Genomic DNA, 25021 nt, shown 5'->3' with positions numbered 1-25021 from the left:
ACAGCACACCAACATCAAAACCTCATCCCAACTGTAAAGTATGGTGGAGGGAGCGTCATGGTTTGGGGCTGCTTTGCTGCCTCAGGGCCTGGACAGCTTGCTATCATCAACAGAAAAATGAATTCCCAAGTTTACCAAGACATTTTGCAGGAGACTGTTAGGCTATCTGTCCGCCAATTGAAGCTCAACAGAAGTTGGGTGATGCAACAGGACAACGACCCAAAACACAGAAGTAAATCAACAACAGAATGGCATCAACAGAAGAAAATACGCCTTCTGGAGTGGCCCAGTCAGAGTCCTGACCTCAACCTGATTGAGATGCTGTGGCATGACCTCAAGAGAGCAGTTCACACCAGACATCCCAAGAATATTGCTGAAACTGAAACGGTTTTGTGAAGAGGAATGGTCCAAAATTCCTCCTGACCATTGTGCAGGTCTGATCCGCAACGGAAAATGTTTGGTTAAGGTGATTGCTGCCAAAGGAGGGTTAACCAGTTATTAAATCCAAGGGCTCACATACTTTTCCCCCCTGCACTGTGAATGTTAAAACGGTGTGTTCAATAAAGACATGAAAACATATAATTGTTTGTGTGTTATTAGTTTAAGCAGACTGTGTTTGTTTGTTGTTGTGACTTAGATGAAGATCAGATCAAATTTCATGACCAATTTATGCAGAAATCCAGGTATTTCCAAAGGGTTCACATACTTTTTCTTGCCACTGTATATGCAGTTTGCTGCCTAGTGATTGCAACATTGTAACTCTGATGTGAAAACTTGTCAACAATGTTTTGTTTCCAAGTGCTACTGAATAAGCTAAACTGAAATACATCAATTGCACATGATACACATCATTATTCTAGTCTAGTCTATCAATCCATTCCAAATCTTTATACTATACAGGACACAGGGGCGGCAGAAGAATTGCTAGGACTGGGCCTGAAGAACACAATAATTTGCCTCTAATTACTTGTGTTTGCGGCGGCCCCTAGCCTGTTCAAAGTGAGTCGCTGCTGTTGGGAAGTCAAAAAAAGCTACTCCTTGGAGTATCAGCCTTGTTACTTTGTCCTCAAGAAGGCACGATCTTGAGGCCGTCTTTACTAAGTTTTGGAGAACTAATCCCCTTTCGGCGGGAATACTGGAAACAGGGATAATCAACACAATCTTCACCAATTTTGCCCAGTCAGGGTATACTTAGCTGAAGACTCTTATGAGGACCTTGCGTCTTTTGGGACCGGGTAAGCATAGGGACACATTTGTGTATAGTTTCCTAGAAACAAGCGGTGACTCAACAAACCCTTTGGCGCGACTTACCTGACTCTCCCCTACCTATCCAGCAACTCTATTACTGGTGTTATCTTTCTATTATTCTATCTCTGCGTTGTTTAAAATAATTAAAAAGGGCCCGTAAGTAACCATTTCACTGTTAGTCTACACCTGTTATTTACCAAGCATGTGTCAAATACAATTTGATTTATATAGCAGCTAGTCAGTGTGGACAGCGGTGCTAAGTCCCATCACTACAAACATGTCAACATGCTATGTGAGCTGTGGATCAAATAGTGCCTGCACTTTGACATCCTTCAGCCCCCCTCTAGGTTCTGCATGTCACTGGGAGACTACACACACAAAAACGTACGGGTTTAAGATGAGGAGTGGGTGTCCATCTTGTCTGTCAACCCTCCACACCTGCCCAGACAATGATCTCAGCTAGCTCACTTCTCTGTGTGTGTGTGTGTGGGGGGGGGGGGGGGGGTCAGGACACCAAACACAAACGGAGGCTTTCAATTCATCCTCTATGAAGCTTCCAAGCCAACAATACCTTGACAGTTGAAAAATAAACTACCCACGGTATATTATCGGTGCTCATAGTCCCTGGTGCCACCCTATTCTGGCCAGCTACCAAATAAGAAAAAGAGCTGTCTGTCTTCTTCCTCATCGGAGAAGCCCAGAGGATCCGTGTGTTTGGGTGCATTTGCGTGCTCTGGGGGGGGGGTGAAACATTTCACTGCCATGACTGAAACATGAGCAGCGGTGAGAGGGTGAAAGCAATGAGTGTGTGTGTGTGTGTCTTACACTCAAACTTACAAGAGAAAAATACAGACGGCCGGCTCCATCTTCAACTCTTGCTTTCAAGTCCCCACCTGGAAAGCCCCCCCCTGCCCCCCGACCACATCAAAGTCTCTCTAAGAGACATTTCTGGTGCAAACTCACCTCTGTGTTACCCCAGGGGTGAACCTGGCTCACTCTTTTAACATATCTGCCCTGTTGTTGTTTCTAACTATGTTTCCCATCAATCCCAATCCCCATCTGTCATCTCTGATAGTGGAGGTGTGAGGCTAAGGTGGCTCCATAACACCCTTTACCGTCAATGGAGGGAGGGAGGGAAGGAATCATCTTTTCTATTCAAGCCAGAAGGGGTTACTTACTTCTGAGGCAGCTGCTATGCTATTGATGTACAGGGCCGTAACCCTGAGAATACAATCAAATGGTTGTGAAAGAGGGAGTAAGGGGGGGCTAGGCTTGTTTTTTAACTGCAGGCTTCAGTGCTTGCTACAGCGCCTCAAGCACATAGGTGCTGAAATATATTAAGTGTGTGTGTGTGTGTGTGTGTGTGTGTGTGTGTGTGTGTGTTGCTTCATATTGTCTATCTTTCTCACCTCGGATTCGTTACAGCAGAACACATCGGATGCTCTATAGAATTCGGGATCCAGGTCTGGAATGGCTGGCGCTGGGTTGAAAATGGTCTTCACTGTAAGACAAAGGAAACTATCTAAATTGACCACACTCAAATGGTAAAGTACATATCAGGTAAATGCTACCAGAGAGCAATCCATTCCACTACAGAGTGCTGGAACAACCGAACAATTTCATTGACTGAGTGAGATAAAATGGGATGAGAGAAAGCTCGTGTTTATGGAAATATGTTGGTCGAGAAAAAGCTTACCACACACACGACAAAATCAGAATGACATACTTTGGTCATTGGAAACTGGTTTCCTGGTTGTAAAGACTTCAGATAACAAGATTACAACCTGGTAAAGACTTATTTTTTCATGATGACTTTTGGGAAACATATTTTGTCTGTTATCTAGTCAGAGAACCAGTACGTATTTTTTTCTGTTTGCTAAAAAGACAAAAACAAAACTCAAAACTTTTACAATCAGTCTACAAGTTTAGCATTTCCTGCAGGGAAATTTCCTAACCTATGTGACAATCAGTGTTAATCTGAGTTTAGCATACTAAATATAAATAGTAAGTATAAAGCTATATATATACAGTGGGGAGAACAAGTATTTGATACACTGCCGATTTTGCAGGTTTTCCTACTTACAAAGCATGTAGAGGTCTGTCATTTTGATCATAGGTACACTTCAACTGTGAGAGAAGGAATCTAAAACAAAAATCCAGAAAATCACATTGTATGATTTTTAAGTAATGAATTTGCATTTTATTGCATGACATAAGTATTTGATCACCTACCAACCAGTAAGAATTCCGGCTCTCACAGACCTGTTAGTTTTACTTTAAGAAGCCCTCCTGTTCTCCACTCATTACCTGTATTAACTGCACCTGTTTGAACTCATTACCTGTATAAAAGACACCTGTCCACACACTCAATCAAACAGACTCCAACCTCTCCACAATGGCCAAGACCAGAAAGCTGTGTAAGGACATCAGGGATAAAATTGTAGACCTGCACAAGGCTGGGATGGGCTACAGGACAATAGGCAAGCAGCTTGGTGAGAAGGCAACAACTGTTGGTGCAATTATTAGAAAATGGAAGAAGTTCAAGATGACGGTCAATCACCCTCGGTCTGGGGCTCCATGCAAGATCTCACCTCGTGGGGCATCAATGATCATGAGGAAGGTGAGGGATCAGCCCAGAACTACACGGCAGGACCTGGTCAATGACCTGAAGAGAGCTGGGACCACAGTCTCAAAGAAAACCATTAGTAACACATTACGCCGTCATGGATTAAAATACTGCAGCGCACGCAAGGTCCCCCTGCTCAAGCCAGCGCATGTCCAGGCCCGTCTGAAGTTTGCCAATGACCATCTGGATGATCCAGAGGAGGAATGGGTGAAGGTCATGTGGTCTGATGAGACAAAAATAGAGCTTTTTGGTCTAAACTCCACTCGCCGTGTTTGGAGGAAGAAGAAGGATGAGTACAGCCCCAAGAACACCATCCCAATCGTGAAGCATGGAGGTGGAAACATCATTCTTTGGGGATGCTTTTCTGCAAAGGGGACAGGACGACTGCACCGTATTGAGGGGAGGATGAATGGGGCCATGTATCGCGAGATCTTGGCCAACAACCTCCTTCCCTCAGTAAGAGCATTGAAGATGGGTCGTGGCTGGGTCTTCCAGCATGACAACGACCCGCAACACACAGCCAGGGCAACTAAGGAGTGGCTCCGTAAGAAGCATCTCAAGGTCCCGGAGTGGCCTAGCCAGTCTCCAGACCTGAACCCAATAGAAAATCTTTGGAGGGAGCTGAAAGTCCGTATTGCCCAGCGACAGCCCCGAAACCTGAAGGATCTGGAGAAGGTCTGTATGGAGGAGTGGGCCAAAATCCCTGCTGCAGTGTGTGCAAACCTGGTCAAGAACTACAGGAAACGTATGATCTCTGTAATTGCAAACAAAGGTTTCTGTACTAAATATTAAGTTCTGCTTTTCTGATGTATCAAATACTTATGTCATGCAATAAAATGCTAATTAATTACTTAAAAATCATACAATGTGATTTTCTGGATTTTTGTTTTAGATTCCGCCTCTCACAGTTGAAGTGTACCTATGATAAAAATTACAGACCTCTACATGCTGTGTAAGTAGGAAAACCTGCAAAATCGGCAGTGTATCAAATACTTGTTCTCCCCACTGTATATATATATATATATACATACATATACATTCAGATATACACTGAGTGTACAAAACACCCGCTCTTTCCATGACATACACTGACCAGGTGGACACTCCTTTAAATGCTCTGATACAGAGCAGAATTCATGATTCCTTCAATGATGGCAAGTCGTCCAGGTCGTGAGGCAGCAAAGTATCCCCAAACCATCACACTACCATCACCATGCTTGACCGTTGGTATGAGGTTCTTACTGTGGAATGCAGTGTCTGGTTTTTCCCAGACATAACAGGACCCATGTTGTCCAAAGAATATAACTCACATTTGCCAAAAAGCACATAGAAGCACCTGGATGACCATCAAGACTCCTGAAAGAATCTCTATGGACAGATGATTCAAAATGTTACCTTTTTGGACAACATGGGTGGTTGAAAAACAAGTTTTAATGACTCCAACCTAAGTGTATGTAAACTTCCGACTTCAACTGTATGTGACTGATTTTATCTCAGACTTTATTTAAGCTAAAGCCATTGTGTATTCCTGCATCTGTGAAATAAAACCCTGGTTTGTGTGTGTGCGCGTGTGTGTGTGTGTGTGTGTGTGTGTGTGTGTGTGTGTGTGTGTGTGTGTGTGTGTGTGTGTGTGTGTGTGTGTGTGTGTGTGTGTGTGTGTGTGTGTGTGTGTGTGTGTGTGTGTGTGTGTGTGTGTGTGTGTGTGGGCGTGTGTAAGTGAGCAGCTGCGTGGGTTTGCGCAGGGCTTTGGCCACCTGGCGCTCTGAGGTGGATGCTAGGGCCTCTTTCGAGTAAAAGTGGAAACAGTGCGTCACACACACGCGTACACACACGCAGACAACACGTCAAACTCAGCTTACACAACCTCTGTTTGGATGACACAGATCACACCTTCCTTACACTTTCCAAGAGAGAAAAGAGGTTTCTGATATGATAACATTTCAAATAAAACCCTCTCTTTCCTCTAGCTCTCTCAATATCTGCCCCCTCTTCACTTTCACAGCTAGTTTCAATTGACCCTCATCCCTCTCTCTGTAAACTCTCTCAGCTCACTTCTTCTCCATTCTCTCCACCATTCTTTATCCCCCTCTCTCTTTATTGCATCTCCTCTTTCTAGACTTCATCTCGCTCTGAATCTCTCTCTCAAATACTGTACCCTGGCTACTTGTTCTCTAATTCCTCCCACTCTCTCATGTCACTCTTCCTTCGTCTATCTCTCTCTCTTTTTCTGTTTATATGCATCTAATGCAGTGTAAACTAAAGAGGCGCAGCCAGTTGAGGTGTAAGGACAGCGCTATCACCCTCTTCCTCTTACCCCCCCCCCCCCTGCACTATCTTGAGGCCCATCTGCCATCTGTGGTGACACCACATGTCCGTGTATGTTGACATCGACCACGTGACCAGGGAGGATGGTTCAACCCCAGTCCAGAGCAATGTTGGTGAATAAGTTACAGTGCAGGAAACTGCACATACAAACATGTGACCACTGCACTTGCCAGTAAAGCAGGGTTGGGGTCAATTCTATTTTAATGCACACAAATCAAGGTGACTATAGTAACAAATACTGGTATCAATGGACCTAGACAAATCAAATCGGGAAGTAAAATGGAATTGCAATTCCGATATTGCGCATGGAAGATCTAATAGGAAAATTGGCATTGACATTTCACTTCCCGAATTGACCGAATTCAATTAACTTCCTGAATTCACTTTACTTCCTGAATTGAACCCTGAAGTGCAGTCCAGTGCTAACGTCACAGTCTGTCATAACCATAATAACACAATGACTCGACCCAAAGCTATATGCAACTGCCAGACATAGGTGTTAAAATACTCAGACATTAGCTAATAGTCATCAGTCAGCTCACTACCATTTTCCCCTCCAGGTGTTGTGGGGAACAGCTGTAGTAGATGTGTAGTACTGTAGAGCGAGAGTAGGTTAGAGCCACATCTGTTATGGCAGATGTGGTAACATCTGAGTCATGTCTGGAGGTGTTGTGAGTCTAGGTGTGCATTCCAAATGGCACCCTATTACCTATGGGCCTTGGTCAAAAGTAGTGCACTATATAGGGAATAGGATCCCATTTTCGACGCAACGTCTTTTGGTCCGTCAGGTCGGCTGAGCTGCTTGCATTTATAATTGCCATCCTCCGATATACTTGCGTGTGTTTATGTACGCATGCACACACACACACACACACACACACACACACACACACACACACACACACACACACACACACACACACACACACACACCAAAGTGTTTCTCTTGAGGACTATCTGGATGAGAGACAGACATGTAGGGAGGGAGAAAGTGATAGAGAAAGAAAAAGAAAGGCAGGGGTTTAGAAGAGGCAGAAGGAGAACAGTAAAGAGAGGAGGAGGCTGAAAGAGAGAAATAACAAGTAGGAGAGATAGAAAGTAAGAGAGAGATATATGGAAAAGGTCAGGAGAGGGTGAGGCAAGCAGTCTCGCACACACGCACACACACACACACACACACACACACACACACACACACACACACACACACACACACACACACACACACACACACACACACACACACACACACACACACACACACACACACACACACACACACACACACACACACACACACACAGAGAGATGGATGAGTCACCGGAGAGCGTTTGGAGAGTGTTTAAGAGGCTCTAATTGCATCTGGTGAGAAAATATCAAAGCTACCTCTTGAACAGAGAGCAAAAAGAAAGAGGGACAGAAAAAGGGAGAAAGTGAGAGAGTAAGAGAGACGGAGTGATAGAGAGAGAAAGAGGGATTTGGATGGACGCATTACCACTTACAGGTTCAAATAATTACCCTCTCCTTGCTAACGAGGTAGAGTGAAAGGATAGAAAGAAAGAGATGGAGAGATGGAGAATAAACAACATATTCATTAGTTGGGAAGAATGACACACAGTCTAAAAAATAAATCAATAATTTAGTGTATGAAAAAACATGTTAAGTGTTGGTGCCATGTTTCATGAGCTGAAATAAAAGATCCCAGAAATGTTCCATACGCACAAAAAAAGCGTATTTCTCTCAAATTTGTGCACACATTTATTTATATCCCTTTTAGTGATAATTTCTCCTTTGCAAAGATAATCTATCCACCGATGTGGCATATCAAGAAGCTGATTAAACAGCATGATCATTACACAGGTGCACCTTGTGCTGGTGACAATAAAAGGCCACTCTAAAATGTGAGGGACCGGCTCGATTCGGTCTTATGTATCATGTATCAAAGTTTGATTTTTTTTTTTTAAACATTGGATAAAAGTAGAGACTGAAACTGTGCTGCTGGCAACAATTTAACGTTTACTGACACTGGCCAGCGTTCATAAATTCGTTAGTTATTCTGCGCTCTGGCACACTCAGACAAGAGTGCTCTGAAATCGGAGTAGATAGCCAGAGCGAATTTACCAGCTACATCTGCAGTTCTTGCAGTGACATCATGAAAATTCTATTGAAATGGTGACTGCACAGTGGAGTCTTTTGTTTAGACATGTAGCTAGCTAGCTAGCTAGCTAAACAATGAACCATAATCCCAACTCATAACATTACTACCCTGCATAAATCTGCAGGTAGCTAATCAACCAGGTTCAATGTTAGCTAGCTAGCTAACATTAGGCTATAATTAGCAGTGTAAATGGCTCTGACATACAAATAATAATACTAAAGTACACAGATCATACACATAATGTTAGCTAGTGAGCAAGCCAGCTAACGTTAGCCAGCTAGCTAACAGTACACTAACTTGAAATTAAAATTACTTTCTGACAAAATTAGAAACGTGTAATATCTGAAAATGTTGCTAGCTAGACTATCTTACCCATATACATGGATGAAGGCTTCTCCCTCTCTGTCACGGATGCCATGGTTGCCCTTAGCTTGAAGATGTAATCCAGAGACAGGTGTTTTATACCAAAGCCTGCATATTTGCAATCAAATGCCAGAATTTTCTCCATCTCCTTAGCTATCATACTCTAATTCCACTGGGCCTTCCACTGATTTCAAAACTCGGTCCTCCAGAAGTGGAGAGCAACACGTTTGCAGTTCTACTACATCACATCTTTCAAAAAAGCCACATTAGAAAGGATTACCTACACATACTGACCAGCTCATGTTATATACAGATGCGTGCTACACGGCAGACCAATCCAAACTCATCTCTCGGCATGTCCAGCCCATCCATTATCTCAGCCAATCGTGGGTAGCGGGAAAGTTCCTGTCTTTGTCCGTGGCTAAACCAACTAGGCTCGTAATTTAACAATTGTATTCGTATTTACAGATGGCATACAAGTTTGTTATTAAGGCACATGAAAGTTCACATGTTCCACAAGGCATTTCTGCCAAAAAAACGCTTTTTGATTAAAAAAAAAAGTTTACGTTCAAATGACTCTCCAGTGAAGTAGTGACACGCGACATGCGCCTAGTTTCCTGAAACAAGTCACAAATGTGCAGTTTTGTCACACAACAGAATGCTACAGATAAGGGAGCGTGCACTTGACATGCTGACTGCAGGAATGTTCGCCAGAGCTGTTGCAAGGGAATTTCACTTCTCTACCATAATCCACATCCAGCTTCTTCACCTGCGGGATCGTTTGAGCATTTCTGTCTGTAATAAAGCCCTTTTGTGGGGAAAAACTCATTCTGATTGGCTGGGCCTGGCTCCCCAGTGGGTTGGACCATGCCCTCCCCCAGGCCCACCCATGGCTGCACCACTGCCCAGTCATGTTAAATCCATAGATTAGGGCCTAATTTATTTATTTAAATTGACTGATTTCCTTATTTGAATTGTAACGTTGAAATTGTTGCATGTTACGTTTATATTTTTGTTCAGTATATATATACAGTAAATATACATATTTACCATATAATATAAGATAACAAATTTCTTAAAAAATATTTCAAAGTTTGAAGTATTCTTTCAGTGACTCTATGTGACGCCACACCAAGTGTACAGCGTGAAAAAGCAACAGTACAGTACCTCAATCCTGGAGAGTTATTTCTACGAATCTGTTTCTTTTTCATCCTTAAGAAAAACCTCCCGAGGTGTCATTTGCATAGGCCGGGCAGCAGCGAGCCCCGTCACCTGACGATCCAATCGCGTCATTAGCCCCCGGGCCAAACCATTGACACCGCACCCCTTCCGGGGGCTGACATTCATGTAATCTGCTTGTGCCGCTCTCACATCAAATTGTCTCTTCTCTCCACGCAGTGATGCCTATTAGCGCCTTGGCAGAGGGAGTTGATAATCCATGCCAGGGTATATGATATCAGAGGTGGTACGTCAGAGATGGCGTGCGATGCCATCTGGGTTTCCCAGATTGCCCATCTGTGGGCAATGAGGTGGGCGAGAGCCCATTACGACATGCTTTGGAAGTGTATGGTGGTAACTAATAACGGGCCCCGACACCAGGGCCGGATGTCCCCGTATGTCCCAACTCCACAGATGTGAGACACCGATGCGGTCCAATAATAGACTGGGGTGCTAATGATGATAGAGCTCCGTGGCCTAGTTATTGCCATTGGAGGTGTGGTGCTATATTTACCTGGAGCTGCCATTCTTTTGGGTGGGGAAGTTTATTAATGAAGTGGTATACTGTACCTTGAAAAACACACTCGCCACATGCATGCACGCACACACCCAGCTTGCGAAACACACACTCGTAGATAAAGACTGATACAGACTCAGCGAGGTAACGCACCCCTTTTAAGTTTTGAGGGTGATAATATATCGCAGAGAAATCAGTGGCGGCTGCATTTGCCCGAGGACCACCGCTCAGTTTATGAACACCGACTTGGCAAAACTAGAAATTTGTGGAGTGGTTGGAAAATGAGTTTTAATGACTCCAACCTAAGTGTATGTAAACTTCCGACTTCAACTGTATATTGTATGCTCAACACATTTGGGAAATTATATTATTTCAAACTAATACAATTGCTCAGAGAAAGAGATTTTGTTTAACAAGTAATAAAAAAAAAATTATTTAAAAGGTAGGGGTCAAAATGATTGACACCCCTGTTTTCAATACCTCACATTCAGAGGATAACGGCACTGAACCTTTTTCAAAAAAAAAGGTGCCCTCTTCAATTCAAAACAGGTTTTCAATGGGTTTCAATTCTGGAGACAGATGGCCATTGCAAAATGTTGATTTTGTGGCCAATTAACCATTTCTTTGTGGATTTTCATGTATGCTTGGGGTTATTATCTTGCTGGAAGATCCATTTGTGAACAGGTTTTTGGCAAAAATATCCTAGTACTGGGTAAAGTGTATGACGTCGTTAACCTTATCAAGGGCGCCAGGACCAGTGGAAGCAAAATAGCCACTTAACATCAAAGATCAACCATCATATTTTACAGTAGGTATGGGGTTCTTTTCTGCTCATGCATTCTCATTTTGATGCCAAACCAACCACTGGTGTGCATGACCAAAGAGTTCTATTTACATGTCAACCAACAAAGGGGTGCCGTTTTACGGGCTCCTAACCAACTGTGCTATTTTGAGTCCGACACGAACTGCTTTGTCGAGACAAGGTCCAAATCCCGTCATCAGCATGAAGAAAAGATGGAGAAAAAGGGGGAAGAGGGCGGGGTGTCTTGTAAGAATTTGACGACGAGTTTGTAAACCCCTACTACCCTCTGTATTATTGGCCAACATGCAATCATTGGAAAACAAACGGGAAGATCTACGATTAAGACTATCCAACCAACGGGACATTAAAAACTGTAATATCTTATGTTTCATCGAGACTTGGCTGAACGACGACACGGATAATATAGAACTGGCTGGCTTCTCCGTGTTTCGGCAGGACAGAGTAGCTATGTAAATAACTGTGGTGCGCGATGTCTAATATTAAAAGAAGTCTCGAGGTATTGCTCACCTGAGGTAGAATACCTCATGATAAGCTGTAGACCACACTATCTACCAAGAGAGTTCTCATCTATATTATTCGTAGCCATCTATTTACCACCACAAACCGATGCTGGCACTAAGTCCACACTCAACGAGCTGTATAAGGCCATAAGCAAACAAGACAATGCTTATCCAGAAGCGGCGCACCTAGTGGCCGGGGACTTTAATACAGGAAAACTTAAATTAATTTTACCTAATTTCTACCAGCATGTCACAAGTGCAGCCAGAGGGAAAAAAAACTCTAGGCCACCTTTATTCCACACACAAAGACGCATACAAAGATCTCCCTCGCCCTCCATTTGGCAAATCTGACCTCTGATAAAACATCCCGCTATGCCCTCAGATGAACCATCAAACAGGCAAAGATTGAATCCTACTACACCGGCTGTGACGCTCGTCGGATGTGGCAGGGCTTGAAAACTATTACGGACTACACAGTGATGTGAGCCCACAAGACGAGCAAAATGCCTTTTATGCTCGCTTCGAGGCAAGCAACACTGAAGCATGCATGAGAGCACCAGCTGTACCGGACGACTGTGTGATCACGCTCTCCGTAGCCGATGTGAACAAGACCTTTAAACAGGTCAACATTCACAAAGCCGCGGGGCCAGACGGATTACCAGGACGTGTACTCAAAGCATGCAAGAATTTTCAACCTCTCCCTGGCCGAGTCTGTAATACCTACATGTTTCAAACAGACCACCAAAGTCCCTGTGGCCAAGAAAGCGAAGGTAACCTGCCTGAATGATTACCACCCTGTTGCACTCACGTTGGTAGCCATGAAGTGCTTTGAAAGGCTGGTCATGGCTTACATAAACACCATCATGCCAGAAACCCTAGACCCACTCCAATTTCCATACCACCCCAACAGATCCACAGATGACTCAATCTCACTCAACACTGCCCTTTCCCACCTGGACAAAAGGAACACTTATGTGAAAATGCTGTTCATTGACTACAGCTCAGTGTTCAACACCATAGTGCCCACAAAGCTCATCACTAAGCTAAGTACCCTGGGACTAAACACCTCCCTCTGCAACTGGATCCTGGATTTCCTGACGGGCCACCCCCAGGTGGTAAGGGTAGGCAACAATACATCTGCAACACTGATCCTCAACACTGGGGCCCCTCAGGTGTGCGTGTTCAGTTCCCTCCTATACACCCTGTTCACCCACGACTGCATGGTCAAGCACAACTCCAACACCATCATTAAGTTTGATGACGATACAACAGCGGTAGGCCTGATCACCGACAACGATGAGACAGCCTATATGGAGGTCAGAGACCTGGCAGTGTGGTGTTTGTTTGGTCTTCGTCCCCGTGCCTTTACACAGGTACATAAAAAAAATACTATTACGCAATCCTGCGTCTGTCTCCCGAATCATTTATACCAGCGTGACATCGACTAACCTGTACCCCCGCACATTGACTCGGTACCAGTACCTCCTGTATATAGCCTCGTTATTGTTATGTACATGTATTGTGTTACTTTTTGATTGATTTGTATTTTTTAAACTTTAGGTTTATTTAGTAAATATTTTATTAACTATTTCTTGAACTGCATTGTTGGTTAAGGGCTTGTAAAGTAAGCATTTCACTAAGGTCTACACCTATTTGGTGCATGTGCATGTGATTTGATTTGAAATGGCATTGGCACTTGGATTGGAACCGGTACTTTGGTCAGATGACATGAAAATAGAGCTCTTTGGAAATGCCCAGACTAAGGATATCAAGGATCTGGAAGGATTCTGTATGGAGGACTGGTCTAAGATCCCTCCCAATGTGTTCTCCAGCTCATAAAATATTTTTGAAAAAGGCTCAGTGTCGTTATCCTCGTAAGCTGAGGTATTGAAAGGCAATGAAAACAAGGCTGTCAATTATTATCCCTAAATTTTTTTTAAAGTTTACGACAAAATCTCTTTCTCTGAACAATTGTATTAGTATAAAATAATATAATTTCAGAATTTCATTGAGCATACAATATATATAATGATTTATTGTACACAGTCATTTTTGCTCATCTTTATCAGGGGTGTCAATCATTTCAGACCCCATTGTATATATAGCTAGGGATGTTATTCTGAACAACAAAGACAATCAGGGAAAATAAGATATTGGTGATATGAGGCCTCAGTGTCAATTTCAATAAATGTATGAATGAACAGAGGATTGTGCCAGTAAAGCAGGCTTAGTTCTTGATAAATCAGAATCTAAAAGAAATTCCCTGATGACTCACTGTAGGTTGGAACAGAGATTGTCGAGTGTTGCTTCAGGACAGACAGACTGTACGTACACAGACAGACAGACAAAGCAGACAGACGCCCAGGCGTTCCGTTGTTCTCATGGGACAGGCCGACAGACAGAAAGATGTAGACAGACAGAGGTAGACAGTACGAAGACAGTACATAGATAGACGTCCAGACTGACCGTTGTTCTCATGGGACAGGCGCAGGGCCTGCAGGGAGGTGTCCGGGCTGACCTCCAGCTGGCACACCATTACCTTGGCACGGCTTAAGGCTGGCAGTGCCCGCCGCAGATCCTCACCACCCAGTAGCAGGTTGGCACCAGCCACGATCACAATGGCGTTCTCCCCTGCGGACGTGACACAACCGAAAGTGACCAAATGGAAAGATGATGACGGGGCAGGAGAGTCACTGGCCCTTCGCTTACGACAGCATAGGTGCGCGCACACACACACACACACACACACACACACACACACACACACACACACACACACACACACACACACACACACACACACACACACACACACACACACACACACACACACACACACACACACACACACACACACACACACACACACACAACCTTTTGCTTGCTACTTCATTGTTGCAGATATGATGGAATTAGATTGGGTGTTCCAAAAATGTTTTGTTCACTTCACCTTGCTTTTCTGTTGGGCTAAGAAGAGATTCTGCCACATTGTTAGACTGAGCCTTGGACTGGCCCTTCGACATGCTCCAATCTCCTCTGACTGTGTTTTAGTACTCCAACACTACGCACCCGGAATGACTAGCTGTGGGTTTTTTTTATGGTTATTGTTGAACAATTTTTAGCTGAATCGCAGGGGTCTGAGATGCTTGAACCACTTTTGCTCAGTGGATTCAGGAAATGAACTGCCATTCAACAATTGTACGTCCTGTCAAATCGTCTTTAGAAAGTGAATCCAAAATATAAAATTCATTTCCTGCATTGAGTTACAATGAAAATGACCATGGACTGTTGTTGTCAACGAGAATCTCAATCTATTGTACCAGTTTATATCACACTGGTTAGTAGGGTTGGGCTTTGTCCTATCGTGATGTACACATTCTTTTTTTTTGGGGGGGGGGGGGGGGGGGCGGCTATGATTGCACCCCTGCCCAATCATGGGCAGCCATGGGTGGGCCTGGGAGGGCATAGGCCCACACACTAGTCAGCCTGGCCCTCCCACTGAGGAGCCAGGACCAGCCAATCAGAATTAGTTTCCCCCCACAAATGGGCTTTATTTCAGACAGAAATACTCCTCAGCAACCAGGGGTTCTATCCAAATCTAAATAAAAATTATACAAACCTAAAAAGTAACATCCATTGCTATTGCCAACTATGTAAAAATAGCCGATATAAAGCCAACAAATAAAAACATTGCAGCCTGCAGGTAGAAAATATCCTGATAAAAAAATATATCCTATAAATCACATTAGCTACGCATGGCCTGTCTGCAACGAACTTGAAAGAAGCTTGCACTAACAAACTTGCAACATTGTATAAAATACTCTGGGCTCCGGCAGACACAGCTGTACGCTATTTTGCGCAAGGGATAAGCGCTCATCGGGTAGACCTATTTTATGACATTTCCACTCGATCAGAGCATGACATTTTTCCCTTTCACACCGTGGTTATCGAAAGGGAGAGAGCTGGAAAGATTTTTCAAAAACATTGAGGAACTATTGTCATTCTCAATGGATGGAAAAACAGACTTTGTTTGTTTTACTTTGAGATGACGAAAACAATACTTTGAGAAGCCCCAAGTGAAGACGCAGTTAAGCCAATCAGAAATACTATCAGATCCCCAAATGGGCACATTTTCAGTATATACCTACATTTGCGCACAGGCCAGGTAGCATATAAACCTACTTCTATGCGGAATCAGGTGCATGTCCTTACTCAACATTGACAGTAGTGCTCTAAACAAAAGACAATGACTAAATTGACAAAACTCGTAAACAAAACTTGTTTCTCACAAGTGTAGCAAAGGTCGTGGGCTCTGCAAACAACATGTCCACTCTGACAATGAGAACGGTAAAAGACCGGAATAATAATATATTGAATGCATGAACAGAAATTACCATAACCAAACAAACATTGTAGATTAGAAATGATATAAATGAACGGTAAAAATGTAGGCTACTACTGGTGATATGTGATGGGGAATTGAGAGACACCAACAATCAAGGCAAAGAATTCACACAATGAAGTTATGAAACAATGAATGTGCACACATTGGTGAGAGAGAGCATTCTGGAGAGACGTGCATTGTACATTTTAGCCACACTCCCCTTCTTCTTGGACTGTGCCATCCACGCGGCCTCCGCAATGGATTAGTCTCAGCCTCCGCAATGGATTAGTTCACTGAGATGGGCACGAATCAGAGAGGTTTTGATATATTTTCTACTGCTCAACAACAACAAAAATCTTGGTTGACCAATAGCCTATCGACCAAACAATCGACCAGTCGACTAATTGGGGTCAGCCCTAGTGAGCATAGTCATTATATATATATCATTTTTTTTACTGGACTGATGGCCTGCAACTAATGGTCAGTCTGATGGGAGGGAGCGAGCCTCTCACCTGACTCACCGTCCCTCTGCTCTCCCTCCACTGAGAAAAGGACACACAGTCTACCAGCTGATGGCTAAACTCAAGTCGCACTGCATTATTTCTGCCTCATGCACCAATTCATGTTGTTACTTCTATGAAAAGAGAAGGTGAAATATTCCTCGATATTAAAAAAGTCAAGGCGCTAATAATAACAATCCCCAAAGTAAGTTTATCGGAACACTTTGCTATACTCATTCATTACAGCTGCAGTGCTGGTTGTAGCGTGAGTGGAAGTTGGGTGAACACGTATTTTGGGTGAACGCTTAGTGTTGAACAAAGTGTTGACAGTGCTGAATAACAAGTTACTGAAACAACTTACTCATAAAAACAGAAGCTATTTGCAGTATTCTCTCTAGTTGTGGTTTTAAAGTTTTGAAATCTCATAGTATCAACTTTGGTGTGCGTTCGAGGCTTCTTTTTACAGTCTATGGCTCGAGGAAACTGTGCAGAGATGGTGAACTGAGATATCTGATAGGCCAGCGGTAGGCCTATAGGTGCACTTGATTTGCTCCCTGGGCTTGCCGGGTAGGCGGAGTTCTACCTTCAGACACATGAAATGGTTCAAAATGATGAATCAAGTTTACCTACCGCCAACAGCATGAAACAAATCAAAAAAGTAGGAACGCTAGGCTTTATCGTTGGGTTTTTTACAGAAATGTTTGGTGATGGACTAGGAATGCCTTGGAGATCGACCGGTTGGTGACCACTTGCTTAGTCTATAGACTTTCACTCTTATTTTAAAAAGCCACAACTTTCGGACAACACCTTCGTAGGCTAGAATATTTAGGATATAAGCTACTGTTCATCATTTTAACTTGTCTTAAAGCTTTTATGATAGGCCAGTAGAAGGAATGAGGATAGGTTATTGGCCATTTGGTTTTCAACCTCGCTCGGAGGGATTTTCCCGGCCAGCATGGATATTTTTCTTTCTTAATAAGCTTAAACTTAAACTTGTCATTCGACTTTTCTAAAGGCTATTGATATTGGTTGTTCTCTCTCATTATTAGTCCCCTGGCTATTCAAATACCTTTTTTGAGATGGAACTCCGTTACAGCCATTGTGTCATCGGGAGAAAGCCATGCATGCAACGATGAAGCGTAGCCTTCAGCCATATACATAAACCATATAGAATGCAGAGAGAAGGGAATATAGACCGTTTTTTTTTTTAAACAGCTAAACACAAGATAGTTGTCCATTAGGAGTGTCCATTATATATATAAAAAATAATGAATATGTTTAGGCTATAGCCTAATGCATCTGACAGAGAGAGTCAGAAAGAAACAATAAATTCTGACTGGACATTTTGCGCTGCTTTGGTGGAATTCTCTGCATTGTGTGGCCTACATTCCTCTTTTGCGTTCTGTATCACGTATTTATTGAAATAGGTTATCGTAAATAGGAATAGGCAAATGTGCACTGCAAGACTCCAATCTTTACTACGGGGCTCCAGTCAAGTTCAAATAGGCTAAACCATCGTGATTCTGGATTAGCTAGCCCATCCCCAGTTCTAAGCATACTAACAATTTCTAGCTGAACATCATAGCAGGCCTGGAAGCAGTTACTAATCAAAAGAGGACCATCGTGCTCTACTGAGTTTGGTTGGTGCGTATAACCAGTGACTCCAGATAAGCAACAAATGTGATGGGTCTGCACTAATGTCGTATAAAGCATACTTCATTTTTCTTTTTCACTGCATCAGGGAGGCATAAATATTTGTATGAAAAGAACAAGTTTCAACAACTGAGACATAAACTGAAGAAGTTTCACAGACATGTGACTAACAGAAATGGAATAATGTGTCCCTGAACAAAGGGGGGGTCAAAATCAAAAGTAACAGTCAGTATCTGGTGTGGCCACCAGCTGCATTAAGTACTGCAGTGCATCTCTTCCTCATGGACTGCACCAGATTTGCCAGTTCTTGCTGTGAGATGTTACCGCACTCTTCCACCAAGGCACCTGCAAGTTCCCGGACATTTATCGGGGGAATGGCCCTAGCCCTCACCCTCCGATCCAACAGGTCTCAGACATGCTCAATGGGATTGAGATCCGGGCGCTTCGCTGGCCATGGCAGAACACTGACATTCCTGTCGCACAGAACGAGCAGTATGGCTGGTGGCATTGTCATGTTGGAGGGTCATGTCAGGATGAGCCTGCAGGAAAGGTACCACATGAGGCAGGAGGATGTCTTCCCTGTAACGCACAGCATTGAGATTGCCTGCAATGACAACAAGCTCAATCCAATGATGCTGTGACACACCGCCCCAGACCATGACGGAACCTCCACCTCCAAATTGATCCCGCTCCAGAGTACAGGCCTCGGTGTGACGCTCATTCCTTCAACGATAAACGCGAATCCGACCATCACCCCTGGTGAGACAAAACCGTGACTCGTCAGTGAAGAGCACTTTTTGCCAGTCCTTGTCTGGTCCAGAGATGGTGGGTTTGTGCCCATAGGCGACGTTGTTGCCGGTGATGTCTGGTGAGGACTTGCCTTACAAAAGGCCTATAAGCCCTCAGTCCAGCCTCTCTCAGCCTATTGCAGACAGTCTGAGCACTGATGGAGGGATTGTGCGTTCCTGGTGTAACTCGGGCAGTTGTTGATGCCATCCTCTACCTGTCCCGCAGGTGTGATGTTTGGATGTACCAATCCTGTGCAGGTGTTGTTACATGTGGTCTGCCACTGCGAGGGCGATCAGCTGTCCGTCCTGTCTCCCTGTAGTGCTGTCTTAGGCGTCTCACAGTACAGACATTGCAAGTTATTGCCCTGGTCACATCTGCAGTCCTCATGCCTCCTTGCAGCATGCCTAAGGCATGTTCACGCAGATGAGCAGGGACCCTGGGCATCTTTCTTTTGGTGTTTTTCTGAGTCAGTAGAAAGGCCTCTTTAGTGTCCTAAGTTTTCATAACTGTGACCTTAAGCTGTTAGTGTCTTAACGACCGTTCCACAGGTGCATGTTCATTAATTGTTTATGGTTCATTGAACAAGTATGGGAAACAGTGTTTAAACCCTTTACAATGAAGATCTGTGAAGTTATATGGATTTTTACAGAATTATCTTTGAAAGACAGGGTCCTGAAAAAGGGACTCCTTTTTTTGCTGAGTTTAGAACATGAAAAACAGTTCAGTACTGGAATTTGTGTTACTTTCGGTACTTCTGTGAAATATGTCTCACGTCATATACCGATTGAGAGGATCTAGTCTGTATAGTAATTTGTCTGAATCTTTTCAAGGAGGCAATAGTAAGCAAGCCAGGCTACATGCGCTTACAGCTGACATAGGGCGAGCCACTTTTGAGAAGCTGAGAGAAAATTATGACATTTGACTTCTTCAAACAAAAACATAAAACCTCCACGCCAGCAACTTGTTGACAAAACTGTCTCCAGAAGCAAACATTGGGAATACTTTGATTACAAAGCAGATGACGAGGGCCAGTCAACAGAAACAACTAAGCAAAAGGTTTTACAAAGCAGTGCAAGGGAGGTTTAGCTCCAAAACTACAAACTATTTTACACATGACATTTGCATTGTAACATTCTTCTAGCAACTTAATCTTGGTTACCCAGAAGTAAAATTGTCGCAAAAAAATTGTAATTTCCTGTTTTACTTCTGGGGGGGATGTTGTTAACGATTGGGATTACCTTTGCACGAAGGAAGCGAAGTCTCCTCCTTCTCTCTTCCGTAATTTCACACGTGTTTATAATGGCCAAAAATGTAATTTTTGTTTTGATACACTTTTACGATATAGACAATTTTGAGTTTGTGGAATGTAGTGGAAACCGTTTATCATCCGCACCCAGGCTTGAAAATCATTGCACCAATTTAAGCACTACCTTCGCCCAATCCTGATTCATCCAAATAATCAATGACGAAAACCCCAAACCAGGAACTACTGCTACTCGTAATCACTTAATTCTACGTGAGCCTTGACAGATTCTCACTGTTTCATCTGTCCACGAGAGATTACTAGCAACTCAATTCCAATTATTTTTGAATGACATGAAGATATATTTAGCATGACATTCATGTGAGCATTATAATATGACTACAACCGAAAAGTCATGTGAAATAACGTAGTTATGCCAGCAATATATTTAGACTGCTTCGCGTTTGTCTAGGCTTGCTGGCAGCAGTCAGCCAGCAGCCCTAGATAGAGCATTGCACCCTGGGAGTTGAAATGCACTCTGAGAATCGTAGTATGCGATTGTACTCCATTGTACTTCTATGGGGTGTTAGACTATTGCAATATAGAAACTTCAGAAATTAGCTTCAAAGTGTTTTTATTATGTCGTTTTGGAACTAAACTATTATTTTAATACATTAAATGATTTAGCTATAATGAATCATAAGTTTAATGAATGTCATTATGGCCATAGATGAGCAAATTAACCCTGATATGTATCAAATTACATTTGAAAACAGTTTAGATGTAATTGTCAAATTATTTTGTGTGCTCTGAGTCTCAGACATGGTTTTGTATTTGGAATATTGAAGATATTCTTCTGTTATTTAATATGGTGTTTTATTTTTTATACAAATTGATGAGAGAATATATTATATTTGTTATTGTAGTTGTTGTACTAGTTTTTTCATTAACCTAACATATTGTTCAATGTTCAAATGTTCAACTGTCGCTATCGAAGTATAAATTCTGGTATCATGACAACACTATAAGAGCCCATGTTATGGCAGAAATGGACTCTGCACGAATGCCCGGCCGCCCGTCTTCAGTCAGCTGTAAATTCCACACAATGTTAATTTTTTTTTACAATTATGACGGTTACTTTATTTTCATGACGGTCTTCATCCATTACCGTCGGTTATACGGTAATAGTCATCCCTAACGCAAACCCCTTCTTCCTAAAACACTAACTTCCTGTGTACCTCAGCAGGATTCGCAAGATTTGTACTATTCACACACACACCCGTATGCACGAGCACACACTCGCACTCAAGCGCTTCGCCCACCCACATATCAGCGATGCATTATATCACCTGATTCTATTTGCAGACACAGATGCAGATAAAGCCCAGGCTAATTTTACACTCTGTGCAGAGGAGGGTTTAGAGGGAAGTAGTAGAGTGGTGCGTACTGATCCTCGTCCCATTCAGATGCACTTAGTGTGTAGGTGCACATCTGGCAAATCCTGCTCCTCAGTAAAGCATATGTATGTGTCCGTGTGTGAGTGAGTAACCAAGTAAATGCACATTGAGCAAGTGAGTGATTGTATGTGTTGGTAATTTTTTGGGTGGATTTTTACATTTTAACAGGGCAGTCTACGGCCCTCGTTTACCTGCATCGTTGACAATGATGGAGGCAGCACCAGTGGCCGAGTCAACCGTCTGCCCCACAAACTCTAGAGAGGGAGAAAAAGAGGAATAAAGAGGAAGCATTTCCAACACATATGATGTATTCCTTCATTTCTAATAGTTTGGCACTTTTGGGACTATTCCATTGGTCCAATTACGCTGAGCAAACTCGATCTTAAACGAAGCACATCTAAAATAAAAACAAATATTATTACGATCAAGGTCTGGGATGATGCATGCCATGAAATGGCATATCTGTTGCATTTCAAGCTAGTTTTGAAATAAGCACAGCAACTTTTTTGTATTTTAAGAATGGCCTGTTGTTTTGAAAGTTGTAATTTTTGGTATTCTTACCTGTGGATACACCATTGTCCTTGAAATTCTGGATGTAGTTTTCTCCAAAGAAGTCTTTGCCAACCTGAAATAAAAATGCTATGATGAAACTTCGAAAACACGGATCTAAGCAATACATGAGATAGATACTTTTTGAAGATCAGTGAACTCCAACCAGAATCGGATTGTATTTTCTCGTACCCCGCTGGCATACTGGCAAAGTGCCGTCACATCACACAAACACATGCACACACACATATGCACACACATAGACACACGTGCGAACACACACAAGGCCATCGCGCCAAGCCTTCAAGATACGACGACCCCACCCGTCCGACGCCTCCTCATGTCCACCTCTCCTCCCTCATCCTCCCCTCGATCCCTCGATCTGCTCTGGGATGTCCACATCGTAAAATCGTTTGGGGGGGCGTTGAAGGGGTCCCCACCTCGCCCTCAGGCTCCCCACTTTTATCCCACGCTTTCAAGGAAGAAGTCAAAGAGGCATCTGTGCCCTAACTGCCTATGAAGTGTAGTATGCAGTGGTAGTAGCACTATAGTGGGAGCCTAGGCCCCCTTTGTCTTTGAAGTGCGGCCTTCCTCCTTGGATGTTTCTCAAAAGCCTGGGCATCTATTTTTGGGCTCTGCCCATGCCTGGAGAGCCGCTCCCACGTTGTACAGCTTATCGACTGGACCCTTTGTTCTTGACAGAGGTGGGGCTTCAGCTACTTTGCTGACCTTTTTTTTATGCTGTGCCTAGCTGATTGGAGACCTGGGGTTGGATGTATGGGAATAATTGGCGTTTGAAGGAGTGTGGTGTGTGTTATGCATGTGTAATGGTACGGATCAAGGGGGAATGAGGGCCGGAGCGTTGACAGGGGTGGTTAGAGGAGTTCAGTGTGAAAGAGTGTGTTCTGGAAAAAAAGAGTAGAGTACAGTAGAGGGACAGTGAGAGAGAGAGAGGGCTTTACTGCCACTGTGTCATACCTTGCAGACCATGGCAGTCTTGGCTCCCATTCTAGCGGCCTGAATACACTGGTTTGCCCCTTTGCCTCCGAAACCAATGAAGAACTTGTGACCGTGGATGGTCTCTCCCGCCTTGGGTAGCCTTGGTGCCTGGCTGAGGGAGAAATCGCACAGATGAAATATCCCTCACAGACTCATAAAACCCTGTAGTAAAACTCTAAAGTCACTTACAACTACGACAAAGGTGCAATGATATGTCCATTTTTGAGACAGCAACAAGTGTACTCTGGTGATATGATCTCTGCTAATAACAGACTATGGGGATTGCAACATCGAGGAATCGCTTACTCACACTCACTCACCCTCATTACTGACGCCACACGTTTACACCCACATGCAGACACACCCCCCTCACACCTATGCTGCTGCTAAAATGATTATTGATTAGATGTATTACTACAATTAAGCAGTGTTCATTGATTATTGATGGCCATTAACATTAGTATCTATCCATTTATCCTGCTACTGGTCACTATTACTCTTGTATACATGTATATCCGCCTATAACGTCTACACTGACACTCTTGCACACACACAACACACACCACTTATAATGCTGCTTATTATTATTATTATTTATTCTGCTACCAGTCACTTTTCCACACGTACATACATTCCCTTACCTTTTTCCACATTTTGTTACGTTACATCCTTATTCTAAAATAGATTTTTTTTAAATGTATCATCAATGACAAAGCGAAAACAGTTTTTTTGAAATTTTTGCAAATAAAATACCTTATTTACATCAGTATTCAGACCCTTTGCTATGAGACTAGAAATTGAGCTCAGGTGCATCCTGTTTCCATTGATCATCCTTGAGATGTTGCTACAACTTGATTGGAGTCCACCTGTGGTAAATTAAATTGATTGGACATGACTTGGAAAGGCACACACCTGTCTATATAAGGTCCCACCGTTTACAGTGCATGTCAGAGCAAAATCAAAGCCATGAGGTAGAAGGAATTGTCCGTAGAGCTCCGAGACAGGACTGTGTCGAGGCACAGATCTGGGGAAGGGTACCAAAAAATGTCTGCAGTATCATTCTTAAATGGAAGAAGTTTGAAACCACCAAGACTCTTCCTAGAGCTAGCCGTCTGGGAAACTGAGAAATCGAGGGAGAAGTCCTTGGTCAGGGAAGTGACCGAGAACCCGATGTACACTCTGACAGAGCTCCAGAGTGCTTATGTGGAGATGGGAGAACCTTCCAGAAGGACAACCATCTCTGCAGCACTCAACCAATCAGGCCTTTATGGTAGAGTGGCCAGACGGAAGCAATTCCTCAGTAAAAGGCACATGACAGCACACTTGGAGTTTGCCAAAAGTAACCTAAAGACTCTCAGACCATGAGAAACAAGATTCTCTGGTCTGATGACACCAAGATTGAACTCTTTGGCCTGAATGCCAAGCGTCACTTCTGGAGGAAACCCTACGGTGAAGCAAGGTGGTGGGGATGTTTTTCAGTGGCAGGGACTGGGAGACTAGTCAGGATCGAGGCAAAAATGAACGGAGCAGGGCCTCCCGGGTGGCGCAGTGGTCTAGAGCACTGCATCGCAGTGCTATGCTGCGCCACCAGAGTCTGGGTTCGCGCCCAGGCTCTGTCGCAGCCGGCCGCGACCGGGAGGTCCGTGGGGCGACGCACAATTGGCTTAGC

The 25021-nt window shown here is 43.4% G+C and overlaps 1 protein-coding gene across 3 annotated transcripts in view; it reads right to left on the bottom strand.

The window, feature by feature from the left end:
• The window catches only part of rbks (ribokinase), a 70848-nt gene that overhangs the window by 17944 nt on the left and 27883 nt on the right, over positions 1–25021 (bottom strand). The window contains exons 3-7 of one of the 3 annotated variants that reach the window (XM_071326990.1): positions 23332–23464; positions 22366–22429; positions 21996–22058; positions 14245–14409; positions 2658–2749 (exon numbers count right to left, since the gene is read on the bottom strand). In XM_071326990.1, the coding sequence (XP_071183091.1) occupies positions 2658–2749; positions 14245–14409; positions 21996–22058; positions 22366–22429; positions 23332–23464 (517 nt within the window). The remainder of the gene's footprint in view (positions 1–2657; positions 2750–14244; positions 14410–21995; positions 22059–22365; positions 22430–23331; positions 23465–25021) is intronic. The other 2 variants (XM_071326991.1, XM_071326992.1) reach the window with 2 other exon arrangements.

This window comes from Salvelinus alpinus, chromosome 9 (assembly GCF_045679555.1).
Source record: "Salvelinus alpinus chromosome 9, SLU_Salpinus.1, whole genome shotgun sequence".
NCBI classification, from domain to species: Eukaryota; Metazoa; Chordata; class Actinopteri; order Salmoniformes; family Salmonidae; genus Salvelinus; species Salvelinus alpinus.
This window is presented reverse-complemented; position numbering and strand designations above follow the sequence as displayed.